The sequence below is a fragment of the Aspergillus neoniger genome (assembly GCF_003184625.1).
Source record: "Aspergillus neoniger CBS 115656 unplaced genomic scaffold BO87scaffold_8, whole genome shotgun sequence".
Classification (NCBI taxonomy): domain Eukaryota; kingdom Fungi; phylum Ascomycota; class Eurotiomycetes; order Eurotiales; family Aspergillaceae; genus Aspergillus; species Aspergillus neoniger.
The window spans coordinates 111,741-125,483 of NW_020291136.1; the positions used below are offsets into that span (position 1 = coordinate 111,741).

Genomic DNA, 13,743 nt, shown 5'->3' on the forward strand with positions numbered 1-13,743 from the left:
TATGTCTTTAATCTTAAGTAGCCAAAGTAGTCCATCTTCACCCTCCATCATAATGTAAAATCCAGGGAAAAAAAGTTGTTGTAAAGCAGGGGAATGTGCTACCCCAGATCGAGACCCCACAAGATCTCCCGAGTCGGAGGGAAAGTCGGCAGAGTCAAGGCTGGCCAGGAACCCCGGCGAGTTCACCCGATTTGTCTTGCCGACGCCCGTCCCGCTATCGGAATCGTAAAATACACCCGTCGTTGTGACGGGTTCGCCCCCATTGGGCGCTTATCTAATCAATCATCACTGCCGGAGGACCCTGAATAGACTGACGGACAAGCAAAAAGTAGCTAAGAAACAATCCGTGCATTGGGGAATACCGGTAAAATCGGAGAATGTTTGACAAGGCCATCCCGCTCCGATCGCGTGCCTCAAATAGCACTTCTGAGGGGAAAGACTGGGGTGATTCAAACAAGGGGGTTGTGGACACCCCGCAGGCAGAACGTTTCTCCCCCCCACAAGTGTACGAGGCAATACGACCCCAGCGGTCAGGCAGTGGGGTCGGCTTCGGAAGGCGGCAAAGCGATGCTGAAAGTCGGCGGCGGATAATCGCTTTTGTCGGCTGCGCCATCATGTTCACTAGCCGAACGGCGAGCTACGCGATGCTGCAAGAGCCGGTCTGGCCTAGGCTGAGCTTCTTTTTTATCGCTGGCGTTGTCCTTCCTTCTCTCTTTCTCTTCTTTTCTTTCTTTCTTTTCCCCAGTTTTTTGACTCCCTCCGCAGATCTCAAATCTTTTGTTTAAGGCTGGTCGACAATCATGTCGCGGCCTGTTCCTGCGGTGTTCCGCCCCATCTGGAGGCGGAATTTCTCCGTCTCAACTGCCAAGCGCGCAATCGATAAACTATGCCCGTCCGCTCAGGAAGCGATCAAGGACATGAAGGGTTCTTCGACCCTTCTCGTCGGTGGTTTCGGTTTCGCTGGTGTCCCTACTACGTTGATTGATGCCGTCCGTGACCGTCCGGACATCAAGGATCTGACTGTCGTCTCCAACAATGCTGGAATGCCCGGTGTTGGTCTCGGTAGGTTGAGCTAGACTGCAATGCAGTAAAGATTGCAATTGGTCTAACAGACAACGATTATAGGCCAGCTGCTGGAAAGCAAGCAGATCAGCAAGATGATTGCCTCTTTTATCGGTGAAAACAAGGTCTTCGAGAAAATGTATCTCACTGGTGACCTCTCTCTGGAATTGACCCCCCAGGGTACCATTGCGGAAAAGTGTGCCGCTGGTGCCGCTGGTGTCCCTGCCTTCTATACCCCTGCTGCTTACGGAACAATTGGTACGCATACTCCAATGGCTGTCTATGTCCCGGATTTAGACTAATTATTCGGTTGTATAGTGCAATCTGGTGAACTTCCCGTTCGTTACAACAAGGACGGTAGCGTCGCTATCAAGAACGCCCCCAAGGAAGAACGCGAATTCAACGGAAAGAAATACATCCTGGAAGAATCGATTTTCGGTGACTACGCCCTGGTTAAGGTCCACAAGGCCGACAAGCTCGGTAACTGCCAGTTCCGCAAGTCCATGAACAACTTCAACGAGGCCATGGCCAAGAACGCCAAGTACACCATCGTCGAGGCCGACCACATCGTCGAAGTTGGCGAGATTGACCCCGAGAGCATTCACCTCCAGGGCATCTACGTCAACAAGGTCATCCAGAGCACCGGCGAGAAGAAGATCGAGAAGCTCACTTTCGCCAAGGACCCCAACGAGATGCTCCAGGCTGGTCAGTAACCAGTCCAAGCCCCGAGTTCATAGCGCAAATTTGCTAACATGTGTCGGTGTTGTAGGTTCCGGTGAGGCCACTATCCGTCGTGAACGTATCGTCAAGCGTGCCGCCAAGGAATTCAAGGACGGCATGTACGTCAATCTTGGTATCGGAATGCCCCTGATTGCTCCCGCCTACGTCGAGGAGGGTGTTGAGGTCGTCCTCCAGGCCGAGAACGGTATCCTGGGTCTGGGTGGCTACCCCAAGCCCGGTGAGGAGGACCCCGACTTGATCAACCCCGGCAAGGAGACCGTCACCCTGGGTCGCGGTGCTTCTGTTTTCGGTTCCCACGAGAGTTTCGGTATGATCCGCTCTGGCCGCATTGACCTGACCATGCTTGGTGCTCTCCAGGTCAGCCAGTACGGAGGTAAGCTCAGCACCTTTCACCACAAACTTATAATGAACAATACTAATCCTTGATTTCAGATCTCGCCAACTTCATGCTTCCCGGTAAGGTCAAGGGTATGGGCGGAGCCATGGACCTCGTTTCCAACCCCGAGAAGACCAAGGTCGTCGTCACCATGGTGAGTCACCCCTCTACTTATACCACCACACATACATTTGAATGTCCACCACTAACATAGTTTAAACAGGAACACACCGACAAGAAGGGCAACCCCAAGATCCTCCCCGAGTGCAGCTTCCCCCTGACCGGACCCCGCTGCGTGTGGAAGATCATCACCGATCTGGCCGTCTTCGAAGTCAGCCCCACCGAGGGTCTGACTCTTGCCGAGTACGCCGAGGGCGTGACCGTCGAGGAGATCCGCAGCAAGACTGCCGCTCCTTTCAAGGTTTCTGCTGATCTGAAGCCTATGCTGTAAATTTATTATTATACCAATTTTTTTTTTTTTTGATGCATAAGTATGATGGTTGTTTATAGATTGTGATCGTTGTATATAACATTGATGTTGATGTTGATGACTGGTTTGGTTGGATAAAAGGGGAAATTCAAAAACTAGATTAATGATATACACTACACACATCTTCAAACATAAACCATATACATACCCCCAATACAATACAATACATCACCCATGTCTCACGAAAGAGAAAGAGAAAGAGAGAGACAGATATATCAATGCGTCGTCTTCGACCTATTAACCGACCCCGTCGTGCCCTTACGCGTCCCCTCAACAGGATTCGGCGCAGTACCGGTATTCATCCTCCTGGCGGCAGCGACATTCGGGGCCTTGAAGGCAATATCATTCTGCTCGCGGTATTCCTCTTCCTCTTCTTCTTGCTGCTCGTGCCAGGCATTCTCGTAGTCGTCGATGGGGAGGTCGTCGTCGCGGACAGCGCCGTGGACTTTCTTCGGTTGTGGGGGTGGGGAGGCGACTGGTTTGGAGGGCATTTTGGATGAGTAGAGGATTGGCTGGATTAGATTGGTTTATTGGAGGTGATTCTTGGTTGGTAGGGGATTTTCTATAGAGTTTTGATTGCGAAAGGGATGTGATGGGGCAGGAGATGGGGGAAGAGAAGTTGGTTCGAATAGCCAGGTATATCAGTAGCGTAGGTTGGAAGGAGCGTTATGATGAGGTCATGCATTATAAAGTATCATTGTATATGGTATGATTTGAATTTAGTTCGAATGGTTCCACAAAAGATGCAGGTTTGTGTACATGATTGCTTGGGTGATATGCTGTGTGGTAATGGTACTGTGTTTAGTTGGCGGCGAATATACTTCGTCCTAGTATTGAATGGGTGATGGCGTCATGGCGATGTAAGTCGCGCAGTGTTTGAGATACTTGCAGGATACCATGCGCTGAGCTATCTGTAGAGCATATGCCTGAAGGTATTGCTCAAGTCTCTAGTATCATATGGAAAGCTTTGGTTGAATGGATGAATGCTGCGGCTGATATGGGTTTGTTGTGGGGACGGGCGGATAGAATCATCATTTCCCGATTAGGAAACATATCACGAGATTCTTGACACAGTAGTTTCACATGGTGCATTTTGTTGTCACTGAAATCTTGGAGACGTGCTTTGAGAGTTTTGACTCCCGATATTGTACTCGTTTGGTCATACTAATAGACAAATAGTATATGACTAGGCCATTGTATATACAGCATATAGGTCCCCTTTAACCAGTAGACCCAAGGACTCCTCCATAATAAAATAAGCAGTCTTCCATAAAGACACAACGCGAAGATATAAAGTTGTGACGTCCCAGCGACGGACCAGCTCTACCGTCAACAATCGCTTGCATGCCCCGTATATCTCTTGTCTGATAGACTACCAAAGAAATTGTTGTTGAAAGCTCACAGGAGGTGCACCCCTCCACAGACTCGGTTTCTGCAAACTAGGAAATCCATGGACCGCTTCCGCTCGAGCGCGTTGATACTGTATCGCTTCGAAAACAGGATCCATTCGTGGACGATTCTCCCTGGCCTCACCATCTAATGCGCTGCTATATGGAACTTTAGCCGACGATAAACCGACATCGATCGGGCTATTGGGTATATCAATCTGGTGTATCCGTGGTAGCGTAGGCATTTCGCGATGTCCTTGGAACTCGGGCATCTGGTCTTTTGGAGATCCAGTCTCCGGTTGATATTCAGGGTGTGAGACAGAAGGACGCTCAACGGCTTCAGGTCCCGAAGAGTGCCGTGACGAACCATCTCCTTCATTGCTCAAACAGTCATTCTGCCAGTCCCGGATTTCCTGTACTGTGTGTAGAGGAAACTTCTTCCAATAGTCGGTGCCTCGCTTTCCGAGGCGGGAAGATGACGAGTACGTTTGAGGCGGACTGCCGCTGTTCCGATGCCTGCTTGAACGATCTTGGCGTCCTTGGACACTGGCAGAGAGCTGAGAGTCTGGGATCTGGGCGAGAAGATTCAGAAGAAGACTCTCTGTTTCATGAAGACGGTGTTCCAAGGCTTCTATGTAACCTTTTGCCGGCCCACTAAGACGTATAAGCTTGGACACTTCCAAGTCCAGCAGCTAGCGTAGCTTACCGTTTCAACTGTTCGGGCCAGTCGCACGACCGATTGTGCTGGTCGCATTGAGTGCAAATTGGCCTTTCAAATCGGATTGCGTGAGTAAAAGATGGAACTAAAAACGAAGAATTTCCTACTTACTTATTTCCGCTGCACTAGAAACACATGGGCTGTTAGATGCGAAGACACATGAAGAATAGAATAATCTCACCTTCTGTTTCCGGAACCGGCAGGAATTACAAGCCACTGTGATGCGCGACACTTTGTTTGGCTTTGCAGGCGCCATTGTTGACCGGTTAATAGTTTGAACGAAAAGTGACGCAGTAAAGTATGCAGTAGATTGACCGGCTCCGCTCGGGGATCATCGTAGTACAAAGTATCAGCCAGAGGGCAGGATTAAGAGGGCGCTCGAGGAAAAGCGTTATGGAGCAGCGGACTGCCGCCATAGAAAGGCTAAGCAATTCGGGTCGATCGTGATTGCCACTTCGGGAAAAGCGCAGGGTCGGTGGGACTTTCACGGCTGAACGCTTAGCCGACGCGTGGCTCCTTCTCTGTGCAGTGCCTGTGCCTGTTCTTCAGGGATCAACAATCACCCTGCTCTGCACATCTGATCATCTACTCAGCAGCTATACACTATAAACGTTGGTGGTTGTGGCATACTTAGCCAGTCCATCGCAGAACGGCATATGGAGATCAGTAGGAAGCCGACCTGTGCGGTTGCCACTAATTCGGTATAGGCTGGATTAGATAAGCGCAGCAGTATCCATCTTTGCTTCCATACTACACTAGCTCCAAATATTCAAGAGCCAACGAAAATAAACTACTGGTTATAGTAGATACTAGAAGGTGGAATTACAAGACATGAATACAGTTGCACGCGGCGAAATTATGGCGACATGCGCAGGACAAACCTTCAGCCTGAACAATAGCCGGAGCGGGGAAGTATATAGAGCTTCAAGATGCGGGGATCATAGTACTGATATGCAAAGATCCATCGTTCTTCACCTTAATTCTTACTAGTACCGTGTTTCTGTCTTGCGAAAACACAATGGCTACAGAGAAACCTACTTATCGCATCGCATCCATTCCCGGTGACGGCATTGGCGAGGAAGTGGTGCGAGCAACCATTGAAGTGGTCAACAAGCTCGCTCAGACGTTGAAAACATTCAACATTGAATTCACGCATCTCCCATGGGGCACTGAATACTACAAGCAACATGGTCGGTACGTGTCTGAAGGTTACCTGGATACTCTGCGGAAATTCGACGCAGGCTTGTTTGGCTCTGTGGGACATCCAGGTATGAATATCTGATCCTTACAAGACAGACACACGCACTAACTAATCCAGACGTGCCCGACCACGTCTCCTTATGGGGCCTGCTACTAGCGCTCCGCAGTCCATTGCAACTATATGCCAATGTCCGTCCTGTGCGCACCTTTCCCGGAACCAAGTCACCTCTGACCACAGCTGTGAATGGCATCGATTGGGTCCTTGTGCGAGAGAATTCCGAGGGAGAGTATTGTGGTCAAGGTGGACGCAGCCACACTGGTCAGCCATGGGAGGCTGCGACAGAGGTGGCCATCTTCACAAGGGTTGGTGTCGAGAGGATTATGCGCTTTGCCTTCGAAACAGCACGCTCCAGACCACGTCGCCACCTGACCGTCGTCACCAAGAGTAATGCCATGCGCTATGGAATGGTCCTCTGGGATGAGGTCGCTGAGGCGGTCGCGAAAGACTTCCCGGATGTCACCTGGGATAAGATGTTGGTGGACGCCATGACCCTCCGCATGATTTCGAAGCCGGATTCGCTGGATACTATCGTGGGAACCAATTTGCATATGGACATTCTATCTGACCTTGCAGCTGGTTTGGCAGGTTCCATTGGTGTGGCACCATCCAGCAACCTAGACCCTACCCGCAAGAACCCCTCGCTGTTCGAGCCGGTTCATGGAAGTGCTTTCGATATCATGGGTAAGGGCGTCGCCAATCCGGTGGCTACCTTCTGGTCCGCTGCGGAGATGCTCGCATGGCTGGGTGAAAAAGATGCTTCCAAAAAGTTGATGGACTGTGTCGAAAAGGTGTGCGCTGCTGGGGTTTTGACACCGGATCTCGGGGGTTCGGCGAATACGCAGGGAGTTGTGGATGCGGTTTGCAAAGAAATCGAGCAGCAGTTGGCTTCGTCTTAAGAAAAGATGCGGCAAGGTCCCCTTGCATCGTGTGTTGGTTTTGGGAAAGACGAGAAATAGAGATACTTCCTCTCCTGTCAAGCATAGCATCGAGTGAACGGTTCCACATCCAATTGCAATAGCATTAATTCTAGTTCCCATCCGTTGAGTAGGCAATATATTCTTGATAAACAGTGTTATTTCGATTGATTACCTGGAGCTAACTAAACTCCTGGCTTGCCCTTCTCTATTCCCTACTTCTTTTGGCCGATTTCGCAAGGAGTATAGACTGGCTAGCAATAGGCGTCAACATCTTTGAAGTCAATGCACCCTCTGACGATTAGAAATTGCATGTGAGTAATAAGTCTTGAAGAATTACCAATTGCTCTAGGAATAATTATTATATATGCAAAACTTGACGCTCAGTAGTAATTAGAAATGGAAATGGTGGAAGTGTCGTCCATGACTAAGCAGGCACCCCGATTTGTGACTCGCAGTTCAGTCCGAGATTCTTGACTTCAACGCCATCTTTTCTTCCATGCTCTCTCCTTATCCTCGACGGCAGCATCATGATCCCACCAGAATGGAGCCTCCGGACCTTACCAATGGCCCATCCGAGATTGGTTCCCTGACCGCGCATTCCAAGGATGAGAGTCAGTTTGTCGGTAGCTCCAGTGGCGTCTACTTCATCAATACCGTCCGACGGGCTTTCTCCGAAAGTTTAGATCCGAGTGGTTCATCGCCTGCACAAGACTTCCCCCAGCCGGAGGATACCCTGGTAGGCAGTGATGCCTCGCAGAAAACGACCCCGGCTGCGCTGCAGGATGATCAGTTTCCGAGCCAATGGGCATATGATCCCGCAGTGGCAGCAGTCTTGGGGAATGCTCCCCCGCTTGATACAGCTCGGGAACTCATGATGATGTACTTTAAAGTTTGGCATCCTCTGTTCCCATTTCTTCATGGCCCTACTTTCTTGCAGGCCATGGAGGGCCTCTATTCAGAAGACCGCCAGGAGCCAACTGGTAATGCTCCAATGGCGGATCACCGGCATGTATGCTGGACAACAATCTTTCAGTGTATTTTCAATCTAGCCAATGCTGTTCATCCGGATATCCAGCTTCCACTGGGGTCTCGAATTGAATCGCCCAGTAACATGCATTCTCTCCTCGGCACGCTAACTAGTAAGCACGATATGTTGTCCTTGCAGGCACTTCTTGCTTGCCAACTATATCTGCTTGCAAAAATGTCCCTCCGGACAGCCTCCACCGTAGGTGGCTGCATGCTCCGTTCCATGCTGCACGCAGGTCTCCATCGCTGTCCATACCGATACAAGGAGCTCACAACCCACGACAGACAGCTGCGCAAGAGGATCTTCTGGTGTGCATACGCCATTGACCGATACCTAAGCCAGGCACTTGGACTGCCTCTAGGCGTACAAGACTCGGATATCGATGTCTGTTCGCCCAATGCTCCTGAAATCCATATACCAGGAATGTACAATAGATCGCATTTCGCGCGATCTGCTTCGTATCCTGAGCAAAGGGGACACCGCCCCCAGCTCACAAGCAACCAACACCACGCAAACACTTCACCACGTACCTTCTCAGCCCACAGCAGCTCCTCAGCCGAAGAAGCTCAGCAAAACCGCCGCGAACTCGCCTTTGCAAGCTACGTCGAGTCCGGTACCTTAACAGGACGAGCCCTCGAGCTCTTCCACAAATCCATTACAGTGCGCTCTGTCCCACGCAGCTCCGTACTATTCCTTATCACAGACGTACACAAATGGTGGAACAATCTCTCCATCGAAACACTCCAAGGCCAACACCAACAATCAACCACCGATCAACCCTCATCATCATCCCCCACAGCAACAACGACAACCGCATTCAACTTCGCCCCCTTCTTCACCGTCCTCTACCAACACCTCATCCTTCTCATCAACCGTCCCTCCCTCTCCCTCAGCCCAACAACCCCCGAATTCTGCTCCGGGCTCCAAACCTGCATCAACGCCGCAAGGGAGATCATCTCCGCTCTAACGACGCAGCAAGAAAGCGGCCAATCATTCTTCTGGCCCGGTTTCCTCTCTGCTGCCTGGATGTCAGGTCTCGTCCTTGCATTTGCATGCCAACTCCGCCAATACGTTTTGTCCAAAGGAGCTCAGTACGTTGCATATCCCCCGCTCTTCTTGTCTCACAGAAAAACCCCTGACCTGCATGCACCCCACACCCGCCCAACCTACCTACCTTACTAACATCACCCAAACCAGAGAAATCGCCAAATGTCTCACAATCCTGCACACCATGTCCACGCAATGGGAAGCAGCCAAACACTGCCACAGGGCACTTTCCCTCCTATCTCGGACTATCCAGGAATCAGGCACCAACACCACCGCAGGTGAAGGATCACCCAATAAACGACGGAAAGTAGCAGTAGATCCTCACCACACCGCCTTCTTCACTCCCATTAATTCGCTATCATCGACGAATATGGATGATGAATATGCACGAGGACGAGCAGGAAGGAGGACTCCTGCTGCTGCTGCTGCTGCGACAACATCTGGTCTGCATGAAACTGCTAATACTAGTGGCGGCCATGTACACCTGTCTCATGAGGATAGATTATTCGCTGCGGAGGGAGTGAGTACTAATACTAATGATAATAATAATGGAGATGCGGTGGGAGAGTTTGATTTTGGGATCGTGGATCTGCTCGAGGGGAGTAATTTTGATGATTTGGCGGATATGTTTGGGCAGCAGTATCCTTCTTTTTGAGTTAGTACTTATTCCATCATGGGTTGGTATATATGGGAAGGGGAGGGTGTATGATAGTGCATATAACGAAATACAGAGACCGTGTAAATACAACAGGTTACGTCTACGAATGAAAATAATATCTACATATACGTATAATACGTGAGAAAGATCCCGTGAGGAAGTCATAAGTCTATATTACACTCGTGTCATATCGTAGGATACGAGGTAGGTAGTATGGCGGGGATAGGAAGAGAAGACGTCACAACTTCCTCCCTCTCGTGACATGAAATAAGAGAACCATGGCATCCGAACAACTTTTCATCTCCGTTCCCAGAATTGGCCCGCCTTCCTTTGCCCATCGCCCTCTTGCATCACGTGCTAACATTGCCAGGGAACAAACCCCAAAGCGCTATTCAAGAGGATGGAGAAAGAAAAAGAGACGGGATATCCGGTAAAGGTGATGTCGCTCGCTAATCATGGACCGATGACACCACTAACAAAGAACTTTTGGGAACCGAGGGATATCAGGACCAGGAGGGAAGGAGAAGAGAGGGATAAAAAAAAAAAAAAAAAAAAAGTGGAAAGGTTGAGGGGGGTTAAAATGGAAAGGAGGTGTCGGATAGGAGGAAAATAAGAGGTGAAATCGTTAATTCGAGTAGAAGAGGTAGAAGAGGTCATCAAAAATAGGTGGGAGTCAAAAAAAAAAAATTCGACATGGCAGACTGCTGAAATCAAACCACCGGTGCAGGAGATGAGACGCGAATTTACGCCTTGTTCTCCTCAGTCGAGGCCTCCTTCTCCGCCTCGGGCTTGGCAGCCTCAGCGGCAGGAGCCTCGGACTCGGTGCCCTTGTTCTTCATGTACTCATCGTAAACGCTAAGGGCCTCGTCGACCTTGGCGCGAAGGGCTTCCTCGTCCTCAAGCCTACAATAATGTATTAGCAACTAGGAGTAACAGTGTAAAGAGTAGAAGGGAAATACTCACAGGCTGAGCAACTCGGTGTTGTCCATCTCCAGAAGCATACCAGTGATCTTACCAGCCAGCTCAGGCTGCTGGGCCTGGATCTTAGGGTAGAGAGCCTCACCGAGCATCTGCTTCTGCTGGGCCGGGGGAGCGGCACCGAGAGTCTGAGCGTTAACACCACCAGCGGCACCTTCCTGAGGACCGGCGGGAGCAGCAGCATTCTGTCCGCGACCACCCTGGCCAGGGCGGATCTGACCCTGCTGAACAGGAACACCACCACGGCCCTGGCCGTAACCGGGACCGCCACGCATACCCTGACCCATGGGCATTCCGGGGACCTGACCACGGCCACCAGCGCCGCGTCCAAACTGCACCTGAGCCATCTGGGGGTAACCCATGCCGTTAGGGATGGCACCAGGGCCCTGCATGCCCATGGGGATACCCTGAGCAAAGTTGGGGGGGATCTGCTGGTTGGGGCCCATGCCGCGACCACCCTGCTGGCCAGGGAAGGGACCGGGGTACTGGCCGGGGCGTCCACCGGGGATACCCATCACCATACCGGGCTGAGGGGGGAAGGCCATGCCGCGCTGACCACCAGGGATGAAACCCTGCTGGCCGGGGCCGTAGAAGACAGCGGGCTGCATGTAAGGCTGGGGCATACCAGCGGCAGCGGCGGCCTGCTGCTGTCTGATGGTGTTGCGAGCCTGGATGCTGGCCTCAAGCTGGCTGCGGCGGACATCCTTGCGCTGGGCAAGGGCAACGTAGAGGGGCTTGCCGTTGACCATTCTCTGGTTCATCTCGGTGACAGCCTTGGAAGCCTCATCGGGGCTGCTGAAGCAGACGAAACCGAAACCCTTGCTCTTACCGAAGGGCTTCTTGTCAGACTTCTTGGCCTCCTTGTCCTTCTCCTCGGAGGACTCAGCGGGCTTCTCCTCGGCCTTCTCCTCGGCCTTCTCCTCGGCCTTCTCAGCCTCGGGGGTGGCCTCCTTGTCGTTCTCCTTGTTAGCCTCCTTCTCCTTACCAGCAGATTCGGGAGACGATTCGCGCTCGACGTTGGTGTCACGCATAACCTTGGCAGAGGTGATGGTGCCGTAAGGTCCGAAGAGCTCACGGAGCTTCTCATCATCAATGTCGTCGGTCAGGTTCTTCACGTAGAGGTTGACACCCTGGTACTTGGAGGCCTTCTCCAGGCGGGCGGCCTCGTACTGCTTGCGCAGCTCCTCCTCACGCTCGTGCTTCTTCTGGGCACGACCGACGTAGAGCTTCTGGCTGCGGATCTCCTTGTCGTTCATCTCCTCGACGGCGGCCTGCGCGCTCTCGTGGGTAGAGAAGTTGACAAAACCGAAGCCACGGCTCTTGCCCTCCTGGTCACGGCTGAGGGTGGCGGAGGTGATCTCACCGAACTTCTCGAACATCTTGCGGAACTCATCGTCATCAATCTCAGAGTCGAGGTTCTTGATGTAGACGTTGGTGAAGTTGGCCTTCATCTCCTCGAACTTGCTCTGGCGGTCCTTCTTGGAGATGTGGTGACCGACGAAGACCTTCTTGTCGTTCAGCAGCATGCCGTTGACGTGCTTGATGGCGTTGTTGGCAGCCTCAGCAGTCTCGTAGTGGACGAAACCGTATCCCTTAGAGTTGCCGAACTCATCCTGAGCGACCTTGCAGCTGAGAATGTTGCCGAAGGCGGCGAAGGTGTCGTGGAGAGCCTTGTTGTCAATGGCGCTGTCCAGGTTCTTGATGAAGACGTTGCCCTGGCCAGTCTTGCGGAGAGCGGGGTCACGCTGGGACCACATGATACGGCAGGGCTTGCCCTTGATCAGAGTGTAGTTGAGGTCTTCCAGAGCACGCTCACCATCGGCGGTGTTGTTGTAGTTAACGTAGGCGTATCCCAGAGAGCGTCTGGTGACGGCATCACGGCAGACACGGATGGAAGCAACCTGGCCGATGGAAGAGAACAGCTCGTAGAGCATGGCCTCGGTCACGGAGGGGTCGAGTTCACCGACATAGAGGGAAGCCGAGTGAGGCTGGTTGGCAGCGGGAGCCGGAGTAGAGTTCTCAACGGCAGTGACCTCGGGGGTGGTGGCACTGGGGGCAGCAGCAGCAGGGCTGGCCTCAGCGGCGCCGTTGACGTTCTCGGCAGCGGGGGTGGTAGAGACGTCGGCAGACATTTTTGTGGTGTTACTGTTGGACAAGAGGTAAAGATGTTAGCACAGGTGTCGACGAAGAGGATACGAGAGAGTTAGTGGGAAGAGGGGGAGAGGGACAAGCTGTAACAGGCGATGGAATTGGAAGATTGGAACAAAGCTCTCAAGCAACAATGAACGAGAACAATCGCAAGACAAAGAATAAGAGACGAATGATGACAGCGGGAAGATGAGCAAGGAGATGAGATAAAAACAGAGGCAGTGTGGGCTTGTCTGATGGAGACGGGGATTTCCTTCCCAGGCGGTCACACTATCACCGTGATAGAAGGCAGGCAAGGGAAGGTCGACAAGAGATGGAGGGGGAATGGTGGAGGAATGACGATCCACGCAGCAAAAGTACAACCTCAATTTAGACACCGGGAAACACCGTCAAGACAACGGCTGCTGGTCTGAAAAGAAGGCTGGGGAAGTGAAGCGAAAAAGACGATCACGAGGGATGAAGAATATGCGGTTGAGCGAAAACTTCCAGATGCACGCACAAAACACGCGCGCCCACACACACACACACCGCACAACTTTTCGGAGACAGTGGGAAAAAGTCACAGTAGGGCCCCAACACGAACACGAAATTTTGATGGACGAGAGAGGGGAATAATTACTTTGGTTTTTTTGGTCTTTTTTCCGGGTTTTTTTAGGGGATTTTTTTCGAGGAGTTTTCGAAAAAGGGAGATATGAAAAAGGAGGAAGAAGAGAAAAGGATGCTGGGGATAGACAGCAGAGAAGGGTTTTATGGATTTTTTGGGGAAGGAAGAAAGAAGGAAGAAGAGCGGATGGAGGAGGAAGAGGAAGAGACGGCGAAGAATGAAAATCGCCCCGAGAAAGACCTTTCTGACTGTGACTGACTGAAATGCTGCCTGCCTTTTTTTTTTTTTTTCTTTTTTTTTTTATCTGAAAAAAACTCAAAACGATAAA

At 51.5% G+C, this 13,743-nt stretch overlaps 5 protein-coding genes across 5 annotated transcripts; 2 read left to right on the plus strand and 3 right to left on the minus strand.

Annotated features, from left to right (window-relative positions):
- The first annotated feature begins 679 nt into the window (after positions 1-679).
- Positions 680-2,778, plus strand: BO87DRAFT_374280 (3-oxoacid CoA-transferase). The gene is made up of 6 exons (XM_025622750.1): positions 680-1,062; positions 1,126-1,320; positions 1,381-1,767; positions 1,832-2,176; positions 2,236-2,333; positions 2,403-2,778. Exons 1-6 carry the CDS (start codon positions 801-803, stop codon positions 2,628-2,630), a joined length of 1,515 nt encoding a protein of 504 aa, XP_025482075.1. The 5' UTR covers positions 680-800; the 3' UTR covers positions 2,631-2,778.
- Positions 2,779-2,849: 71 nt separating this feature from the next.
- BO87DRAFT_374281 (uncharacterized protein) lies at positions 2,850-3,233 on the minus strand. The gene has a single exon (XM_025622751.1). It carries the CDS (start codon positions 3,158-3,160, stop codon positions 2,885-2,887), a length of 276 nt encoding a protein of 91 aa, XP_025482076.1. The 5' UTR covers positions 3,161-3,233; the 3' UTR covers positions 2,850-2,884.
- Positions 3,234-3,847: 614 nt separating this feature from the next.
- On the minus strand, positions 3,848-5,115 carry BO87DRAFT_404897 (Zn(II)2Cys6 transcription factor domain-containing protein). Its single transcript, XM_025625902.1, has 4 exons — positions 4,957-5,115; positions 4,887-4,900; positions 4,764-4,826; positions 3,848-4,711 (listed from the first exon to the last, which is right to left on the minus strand). Exons 1-4 carry the CDS (start codon positions 5,029-5,031, stop codon positions 4,042-4,044), a joined length of 822 nt encoding a protein of 273 aa, XP_025482077.1. The 5' UTR covers positions 5,032-5,115; the 3' UTR covers positions 3,848-4,041.
- A 678-nt stretch (positions 5,116-5,793) lies between these two features.
- On the plus strand, positions 5,794-9,682 carry BO87DRAFT_394882 (transcription factor; the record flags this gene model as incomplete). Its single annotated transcript, XM_025625152.1, has 5 exons — positions 5,794-6,043; positions 6,094-6,925; positions 7,338-7,339; positions 7,409-9,071; positions 9,178-9,682. The coding sequence occupies 5 exons, from the start codon at positions 5,794-5,796 to the stop codon at positions 9,680-9,682; spliced, it is 3,252 nt and encodes a 1,083-aa protein (XP_025482078.1).
- A 681-nt stretch (positions 9,683-10,363) lies between these two features.
- Positions 10,364-12,997, minus strand: pab1 (polyadenylate-binding protein). Its single transcript, XM_025618724.1, has 2 exons — positions 10,649-12,997; positions 10,364-10,588 (listed from the first exon to the last, which is right to left on the minus strand). Exons 1-2 carry the CDS (start codon positions 12,793-12,795, stop codon positions 10,429-10,431), a joined length of 2,307 nt encoding a protein of 768 aa, XP_025482079.1. The 5' UTR covers positions 12,796-12,997; the 3' UTR covers positions 10,364-10,428.
- Between the last annotated feature and the right edge of the window lie 746 nt (positions 12,998-13,743).

Bases quoted from the DNA above. Each gene is read 5' to 3' on its own strand.
- BO87DRAFT_374280 (XM_025622750.1), top strand. From the start codon at position 801: ATGTCGCGGCCTGTTCCTGCGGTGTTCCGCCCCATCTGGAGGCGGAAT. The intron at 1,768-1,831 runs GTCAGTAACCAG...TCGGTGTTGTAG, and splicing joins CAACGAGATGCTCCAGGCTG to GTTCCGGTGAGGCCACTATC. The intron at 2,334-2,402 runs GTGAGTCACCCC...TAGTTTAAACAG, and splicing joins CCAAGGTCGTCGTCACCATG to GAACACACCGACAAGAAGGG.
- BO87DRAFT_374281 (XM_025622751.1), bottom strand. From the start codon at position 3,160: ATGCCCTCCAAACCAGTCGCCTCCCCACCCCCACAACCGAAGAAAGTC.
- BO87DRAFT_404897 (XM_025625902.1), bottom strand. From the start codon at position 5,031: ATGGCGCCTGCAAAGCCAAACAAAGTGTCGCGCATCACAGTGGCTTGT. The intron at 4,712-4,763 runs GTAAGCTACGCT...TATACGTCTTAG, and splicing joins TGGCCCGAACAGTTGAAACG to TGGGCCGGCAAAAGGTTACA.
- pab1 (XM_025618724.1), bottom strand. From the start codon at position 12,795: ATGTCTGCCGACGTCTCTACCACCCCCGCTGCCGAGAACGTCAACGGC. The intron at 10,589-10,648 runs GTGAGTATTTCC...ACATTATTGTAG, and splicing joins AACACCGAGTTGCTCAGCCT to GCTTGAGGACGAGGAAGCCC.